The 9,241-nt window shown below is 33.0% G+C and overlaps 1 protein-coding gene across 1 annotated transcript; it reads left to right on the top strand.

The window, feature by feature from the left end:
• The first annotated feature begins 8,073 nt into the window (after positions 1-8,073).
• On the top strand, positions 8,074-8,984 carry LOC139887625 (probable receptor-like protein kinase At5g38990). Its single transcript, XM_071870700.1, has 2 exons — positions 8,074-8,826; positions 8,892-8,984. The coding sequence occupies exons 1-2, from the start codon at positions 8,074-8,076 to the stop codon at positions 8,982-8,984; spliced, it is 846 nt and encodes a 281-aa protein (XP_071726801.1).
• Positions 8,985-9,241: the final 257 nt, after the last annotated feature.

Below are 9,241 nucleotides of genomic sequence, written 5' to 3'. Positions count from 1 at the left end.
CGTAAACGCAACATAGATGATAACAGTAGGTTTGACTTGTAAATAATACCCATGAACATTACCCATAACCTCCATAGCTATAACCCATAATTTCCTTAACTTTATCCCGCTCAAAAACCCATTTTTGAAAGTGACACGCTCATAACCTCGTCGTAGTATTTTATGTATATTACTAATTAATAATTAATAATACTAATAATTAATAAGATTAATAATAATATTAATCTTAATAATAATAATAATAATAATAATAATAATAATAATAAAATTAATAATAAATATTTTTTGTATTTATATGCTTGAGAGATCGAGAGAAGTGAATTGTGTGTGCAAAACTGAACAGAATGATTGAGCTTTATAATATGGCCTGATTCTGATGCCCATGCGATCGCATGGGTTTTATGCCTATTTCTCATGCGATCGCATGGCCGTCAGATCCAGCTCACATATTTTTTGTTTTCTTGTTTGTCGACATAATTAAATATAATATATATAATATATATAATTTAAATAATTAATTATATATTATATTAAATTCATGTGCATTGTTGACTTGTAATTTTTGTTCCGATGACTCGTACGTTGTCACTCGACTTATGTCCCGGTTCCGGTTTCTCGAACGCATTTTCGTACGCTTAGAAAACTCGCAATTTACGTTTTGTGACTCGTACTTTTGTCAAAATATAGTCTTAAATTATCAATAAACTATATCATTCAAAGTGTATCTTAAACTTTCGAGTGTTTTGGTCATTTACTTCTATAAATCATTGTCTCGCTATTTGTTAATATATATATATATATATATATATATATATATATATATATATAATAACAAATCGTTTTATGACCAAGTTAATATATATTTTCAACATTCATAAACACGTTTTAAATATACGTCGTAAGTTATTCATACAATTAATATTCCAACTTATCATATATATTCAAATAAATATTTAAACCAATAAGTTTAATGTACGGTATAAAAAAAATTAATACATTGTTACGTTTTCAAGTTATAGTATATATATATGTATCTATATACATATAATTGTTCGCGAATCGTCGAGAAGAACCAAAAGGTATTTGAATATATGAAAATAGTTCAAAAATTTTGAGATTCAGTTTTACAGACTTTGTTTATCGTGTCGAAAATGTTACTCATACAAAGATTAAGTTTAAATTTGGTCAGAAATTTCCGGGTCATCACACAAACACCCCGATTATTTTGGTACCTTTATTCGAAAACTTGAAGAGTTGTTTGTGTCACACAGCACACTTGTACGACAGGAAGCCAGGAAGAATGGACAGTATATAAAGGGTTAGAAATGTATTTGCGAGCTTAGTAACAAGTGCTGTTAATGTGATATATGTGATTATATGCTAGTCAAGGGGAAAAGACAACACAAAGTAGGTATTGGTGTCATACTTTTCAGTTTTAAAAACAAGATGGGTGGAGCACACTATGATAATTTATGAGTATCCAATGCATCATTTACATATCTTTTTTTTAATCGTTCACTAAATCAAGTAGGAACCAAATCCTTAAGTCTATTTTTGGGCCGAATTATATATATTTGTTTATCATGTTGGACGTGCAACATGGGCCTGCTGGGCCGGGTACTTGATTAGCTTGATGGACCGTATACTTGAATATGTCCTTGGAGCCGAATTCCAACAGAATTTGTAAACTTATCATTTTCTGTTTCGAGTTCTTAATCGATGATAATAATCACGCACCATTCCATCAAATTTGTTTACTGTTACGAGATCCTAAATAGTGATGATGCTAGTAAATGAATTTATGAGAGTGTAATGATGATATAAAAACCATGAAAGATATGATGATGAGGTTTATTAATAACGGATGATTATGATTATTAATGGGAATGATAATAGTGATAATCATGATGATAAGTAAGATAGTTATGTTCGATGATAATTGATGGTAAGGAAAATGATGAAAATCGATGATGATAATGAATTGATGATGTCGATAGACGAAGAAGATGATGAAAACGTTATAATACTATCTTAATAGATCGTGTTGGTGATGATAGTTTCAATGATGTTGTGATGAAAGAATGATGATCGTGTATGTGCTGTTGTTGTGTGTTCGAGAATTGTTGTTACATGTCACCTTGGTTGCTTGTAAAAAAAGGCAACTTACATAAATAAGTTTAAGAGATTTAAGGTGCTAATTGAAAACAGAAAACAATAAGCAGCTCGTTGGTTTGGAGTGTTAGGTGTTAAGATAGAGGTCTCGGGTTCGAACCTAGGCCGAGGGTGTTTATTTTTTTTGGAGCTACTCCTATTAAGGTAGTATTCTTATTATTATTATTATCATTATTATTATTATTATTATTATTATTATTATTATTATTAAATATAACAAATATTATTTATATAAAATATATTACATATAACAAAGTATATTAATATTACAAATTTTTTTACATTTTAATATATTAACTAATATATTATTATAACATTAATTGAATTATATAACATATATATATATATATATATATATATATATATATATATATATATATATATATATATATATATATCATGACATATTATAAGTATTAATATAAATATATATAAAGATAATAATCTTAATACATTACATAATATATATAAACTTATTTGATTATGATTATGTTTTAATATATGTATAAATAAATGATATAGGTTCGTGAATCCGAGGCCAACCCTATACTTGTTCAATGTTGTTATATGTATTTTTACTACAAAATACATTAGGTGAGTTCATTTGATTCCCCTTTTACTCTTTACATTTTTGGGACTGAGAATACATGCGCTGTTTTTACAACTGCTTTATTAAATGTTTTTGAAATATATGTTGAACTGCGAATACATGAATTGCTTTTATAAATGTTTGACGAAATAGACACAAGCAAAACATTCCTCGAATGAATTATTATGCAGACAGAAGTTTTGCGGATTATTATTGAATTATGTGGACATGATAATTGCCACCGTTGAATTATGTGGACATGATAATTGCCACCTTTGAATTATGTGGACATGATAATTGCCACCAATTGATATGAATGTTATGTATCGAGAGAATGATTTTTATGCACAGGTTATGTGTATTAGTTTTTGTGCACGAGATATGTGTACGGTTACTAAGATTTATGAAAGATAATTTTGTACACGAGAAAGGTGTACTGTATTTAAAATATATCGCATGTACATTACAGGTGGGTATAGGATTCGGGCCCATTTGTACCATGCAGAATTTAAATCTTGTGGTCTATCAAAATGATGAATTTTATTGTTTTATGATAAACCTATGAACTCACCAACCTTTTGGTTGACACTTGAAAGCATGTTTATTCTCAGGTATGAAAGAAATCTTCCGCTGTGCATTTGCTCTTTGTAAAGACAATATTTGGAGTCGATCATCGCAATGGAACCAGATGTTGATGACTTCATCCAGATGGATTAGGACGGGTCATCACACGGAATACATAGCTGCAACAATGGCGGCTCAAGAATGTACTTGGTTAAGAAGATTGATTGGTGACATACTTGAAAAAGTAGATTATGTTGTCAAATTGAAATGTGACAACGAAAGTGCAATCAAGCTTGCTTCGAATCCTGTGTTTCATGCCCGTACTAAACATATAGAAATGAGATATCATTTTATTCGTGAAAAGGTTCTTAGCGGGGAGATCGAGCTAGCAAATGTAAGGACAAATGCTCAAGTAGCCGACATCTTTACTAAAGCTCTAATGAAAGCCAAGTTCATGGAATTTCGAGAGGCGTTGGGAATTGTTGATCGGGAGTTTGCACTAAGGGGGAGTATTAAAAATGCGGCTCATTTAATTTAGTGCAAACAAACATGGGGCTTATTTTAATAGATATATGGGACATATATCTATTATAAGTGGCAGGTGGAAGTATTTAATAAACATGGAGTATTTGCAAGTGGCATGGATGATTTACCAACTCAACCCACTCCGGATTTCATTCCTTTCTTTTGCTTTTCTTGTATCATGGCAAACTTTATCCATGTTTTATGGCTTTTAAAAGTGTGATGAGTGTGTTGTTAATCATGTTGTTTGTTCCTTTATCTTGTATTTAAGACGATTGAAGGTTGTAATCATTTTGTATTAAGTAATTCAATCCAACACGTCAAGCTTTCTTTCTTTTATATTCTTATTGTTTTCTTAAAACCTCTCATTTACAGTAAAATAACTTGTATGTTTTTATAATTTCACCATCAAAAGTTTCAATTTGGCTGAGCATATACTCCACACAAAAAATAACTACCCCTCTTTTTATCATTTTTTGTTCTTAAATTATCTCTATCTTCTAGTTAAATATACTCATATATATATCTCTTATCTCTTTCACTAGAAATTAGTACAAACAATAACAATTATAGTTACTCTTTACTTTAAATTAAAAGAAACATCTTCTTCTTAATCAATATATCAATCACCACAACAACTTAATTCTTCATCACTATATCAATCGGGTTAAATCTTCATTTTATCTTCTTCACAACAACTTTTATTTACTTTTATGGTATGTGTTATATAGTATAATGTATAATGTATGTTCTTGTTTATTAACCCATTTCAACCAATTTAAACAACAATGTGTTGTCTCATATTTATTTCGCCAAAAAAAACTAGCATGAATTTGATTGGTTATCACCATGCGAAAATTTTGTTATAGTATTACAAGCCAAATTGAAACTTTTGATGGTAAGGTTTGTGTACCATATGTCCAAATTGAGTAAAGTAGTAACAAGTCCTAATATCCAAAGTAGATACAAGACATTTGACATATAGAATTAAATGGTAATTGATTACATGACACAATTAGCATATAATCGCAAATAACCTTCTCAATAGATAACAAGTAATCAAACTTACGAATTTAAGGTTATCTCCGAGTTGGAGTAGGTGCCGGATTCATTTTTTATTTCGTTTGCTTTTGACGATGAAATAGGAAAGAAAATTGTTATACTAATTTCATATGGAAAATATGTACGAGTACTTTATTTAACTATTGAACGTAGAGATAATCAACAATATGGGGGCGTTTATTTTCTTACGTGAGTGAGAGTATCATTCCTCTTCCCACATCTATTATGTTAACGATTTGGTTATACAAAGCTATTATAGTTAATGTTAATTGATTATATCTTTGTACAAAGATCGACTTCTCCAACTAGGCCTCCCTATGTGTTCATTATATCAGCGTCTATAAAATAGGACTTTTCCTGACCTATTTATTCAGGAATCTCAATCAATTTCTGTGTTTTTCTTTATCTCAAGTTATGAAGAAACTACGTTTGGGTCACCAAAATATCAAAATCGAAAAGATTCAGATAAAAAACCGTCTTCATGACACTTTCTCAAAACGACGATTAGGGCTATTCAAGAAAGCTAGTGAGCTTTGCACTCTATGTGGGGTTAAAATCCTTGTCGTTGTATTCTCTCCTGACGCTAATGTTTTCTCATTTGGTCATCCCAATGTGGAGTCAATTGTTGATAGGTTTTTAACCCGAACCCCAAATGTTAACACAACAAGTTTACATCTAGTCGAGGGACATATTCCAGAATTAAACGTGCAGTTAACTCACATTCTTAATCAACTAGAAGCATAAAAGAAAAAAAGTAAGATCTTTGACAAAATGAGAAAGGCGGGCCAGACTGAGTTCTGGTGGGAAGCACCAATTGAAGAGTTGAATTTACATGAGCTTGAACAATTAAAGGACTCAATGGAGGAACTTAAGAAGACTGTGGCTGCTGCACAAGCAAAAAAAAATTTCGACGAACTATTAGAGAATTCGATGGAGGAACTTCAGATGTTGATCAATATGGATCCGGAGGGTTTGTTTTAATAAAAATATCCTTGATGTCATCGAAAATTTTGGTTTTCAAGCATCTCATAATAATGTAATAAAAATATCAAATAATGTTAAATGTAATAAAATAATCTGTAATAAAGAATGCATACCATCATCCTAAAGGGTCAAAAGTTGTTCATAATATTGTAAACCACTATCACTGTTCATAGGAAGGTGAGAGTGGTCAAATACAACACGTAAGTCTCCTGATTTTTGTAAAACTTGTAAGATAAATAAAAAGAATCAACAAAGACAAAATTTGTAACAAACAAACGGACCAAATAATATTCAATTGCATACCAATTAGGTTTATCAATTTTATTTCAGGTCATTAGAAAAATTGACCTGCTAACCCTCTCAAGTACCCCAGGTTAGCCTTCGGTGGAACGTTTCCGGCCAACCTGTTTGTGTTTCCTAAAATTTATCAACGATTCGAAAAAGTTAAAAAGAAAAAAACTTAGAAACTGATTTTTAACCACTTAAATTAGTTAAATTAGTACAGTACTTGTTATGGAACCAACAATGATGAGTCGTTTTTGTGAGAAATCTGATTTATTAATGTCATCAAGAAACAACCTTGAGTAAAAAGTGACCAGATTAGTGCAAATGCATTTGCGGTGTAAATACTTTAACTGTAGGCAAATAATTGGCTACATTGCACTCAAGTGCATGTGCATCAAGTGGTCGACCAAACTATCAAAGTGTCCACAAATTGGCGAACACGTTCAAGACATGAAAGATCACAGGGTGCATAATAGTGTAGTTTTTCTGAGTGATCTCAACTAATTTAGAAGCCTTTTCGGCTTTTAAAAAAGTTAGCCATGATTACGTGATACGATCCGGTATCTGCTAAAGCTTTTACAGTGGCTAATAGAATCTGAATCTGGTATCGGTGCAAGTCCATTCCCATTAGGAGGCAGCATTAACAAAGCTCTTGGTTTTGGCAAAAGCCCCAGAGACTGTTCCTTTGTCCCAAACAATTGCCTCCTCAAAACCTCTTGTAAATGACCAAACAACTCTTTTTTCAATGACTCAAAAGCCAATCCAATCTTTCCAACTGTTCCATCGCATTCTTATTGTACATAAACAACCCATAATACAACTCAAAACTATCATTCGAAGTGTTTTCAACCAAATCCAACAACCTTTCATACCCCCCTATAGTTTTTTTTTTTTTTTTTTTTTTTGTTGAACAGTAGTACGAGATCACTTAACCACCCACGTGTTCATCTTGCATAACCCGCCCCCAACTGCTGCCGAGGAAGAAAACGGCGAAATCCGAGGGCATGGGCCGCAACGCGATGTGCGAAAGACACCCTTGGGTGGATGGGTGGATAGTCAATGAAACTATCAGATCGATGCTCACCATTGACTCGATTGCCTACCGTTCTTCTTGCACAAACTGGAAATTCAAATGCTGAAAATGTTGCCAACAATCGGCCCCAATCAAATAATTCGAATACTTCTCAAGTATGCTGGAATTTTACTCGCGGCTATTGTCAATTTACTAATAGCTACATACATACTTCTGGTGAAATAGTAATAAAATGGCTACATCGTTGAATTCTCACGCGGACTCAAGGTAACAGGGCATAAATCAGGCCCAACTCTTAAATATCATTGCTGCCCAACAACAATTTATAACTCAACAGGCCAACAGATCATCTACAGCTCACTTTAATTATTCTGGTACATACAGACCGCGGGCCCAGGTTTCAAAAATGAGCAGCCCACTGGTTTTAGTAGTCGTCAAGCTAATGTTATTGAGCCTTATCAACAGTCCCTTGTTTCAGGCCCACATCACGTACAACAAGCTTTTGCTGGATCCACTGTGGCTAAATAATGTCCGTTAACACGCCATAGCTTGAATTAAAAATATGAACTGATTACTCCGTAAAACTTATAAGCAAAACAAAAAGTTTAATATTACTTATTGGTATGTTGACTTTGATTCCCTCAAATTTCATAGATTATACCTTATTTATTCCTTTGGCCATTTCTTCACATTTCGTTGCACCTACCATTGTTGGGTTAGATTTGATTTTCATAGAGCCTCAGCTCTTATCACCCCTGTTTTTTGACAAGTTATTTCTTGTTAAGATTGCAACTAGTTATCTGATTTTTACCAGATCAAAGACTACAGTAGATTCTTTCCAAAAAATTAACTAGCCAGAATTATGTCCTCCACTACTGATGAGAGTAGCAAATCGTCACCATCATCATCATCTCTATGTCGTCATTTTTCTCTTGAAGAGATTCAGTCTGCAACCAAAGACTTTAGCGATGAACTGGTCATTGGGAAGGGAGGATTTGGAAAAGTTTATAAAGGACAAATTTCTGGTGAAGAATCGGGTCCGGTTTTAGCCATCAAAAGATTGGACTGCGAGTCTAACCAAGGGGCAGATGAATCTGAGGCCGAAATTGTGATGCTCTCTAAGTTGCGACACTATCACTTGGTATCGTTGATTGGTTATTGCGACGATAACAAGGAGATGATACTTGTTTATGAGTACATGCCCAACGGAACCCTATTTGATCAACTACACAAAGATGATACACCTTTAAGTTGGGTGCAAAGACTAAAGATAGCCTTAGGTGCTGCTCGCGGATTAGACTACCTTCACACTGGTGTTGGCACCCAACATGGAGTCATACATCGTGATGTCAAGAGCTCAAACATCCTACTTGATGGGAATTGGGCTGCTATGATTTCTGATTTTGGGTTGTCTAAAATAGGCCCAACTAATCAACCAATCTCATATGTTGATGCTAGTGTTAAGGGCACATTTGGGTATTTGGATCCAGAGTATTTCTATACCAGAAAACTAACTAGGAAAACAGATGTGTATGCATTTGGGGTAGTATTGTTTGAATTGCTATCAGGGAGGCTTCCAGTAGATGAGCGCCTAGAAGAGGAGCAATGCAGTTTGGTCAGGTGGTCTCAAAAATGTGTGAAAGAACGAAAGTTATATCAAATGGTTGATCCTAATATCAGGGGGACCATTACACAAAGATGTTTAAAACGGTTCGCTCAGATTGCCTATCGTTGTCTACTTGGTGTTCCAAAAGAACGGCCTTCTATGACTGAGGTTGTGGGATCACTTCAGGCTATACTGGAAATACAAGAGAAAAGTGATGTTTACGTTGAGTCGCCAGGCATTATGAATTTCACTCGGAAGATACATAAGTATCTTGCTTCCACAACTAAAGAGGCACTGGGTATGGATTATAAATTTTATTTTATTTTTTACACTATCCCTCTTTTTAAGTATATCAAATAGGTTCACCAGCAAACTTTGTAAACAAAGATCAAACTTAAAAGGTTTGCAGTAACGATTAACAAAT

This window comes from Rutidosis leptorrhynchoides, chromosome 2, assembly GCF_046630445.1.
Source record: "Rutidosis leptorrhynchoides isolate AG116_Rl617_1_P2 chromosome 2, CSIRO_AGI_Rlap_v1, whole genome shotgun sequence".
Classification (NCBI taxonomy): domain Eukaryota; kingdom Viridiplantae; phylum Streptophyta; class Magnoliopsida; order Asterales; family Asteraceae; genus Rutidosis; species Rutidosis leptorrhynchoides.
The sequence above is the reverse complement of the archived record's forward strand: the minus strand, read 5'-3'. Positions and strand labels throughout refer to the sequence as shown.

Bases quoted from the DNA above. Each gene is read 5' to 3' on its own strand.
- LOC139887625 (XM_071870700.1), top strand. From the start codon at position 8,074: ATGTCCTCCACTACTGATGAGAGTAGCAAATCGTCACCATCATCATCA. The intron at 8,827-8,891 runs GTCAGGTGGTCT...TCCTAATATCAG, and splicing joins AAGAGGAGCAATGCAGTTTG to GGGGACCATTACACAAAGAT.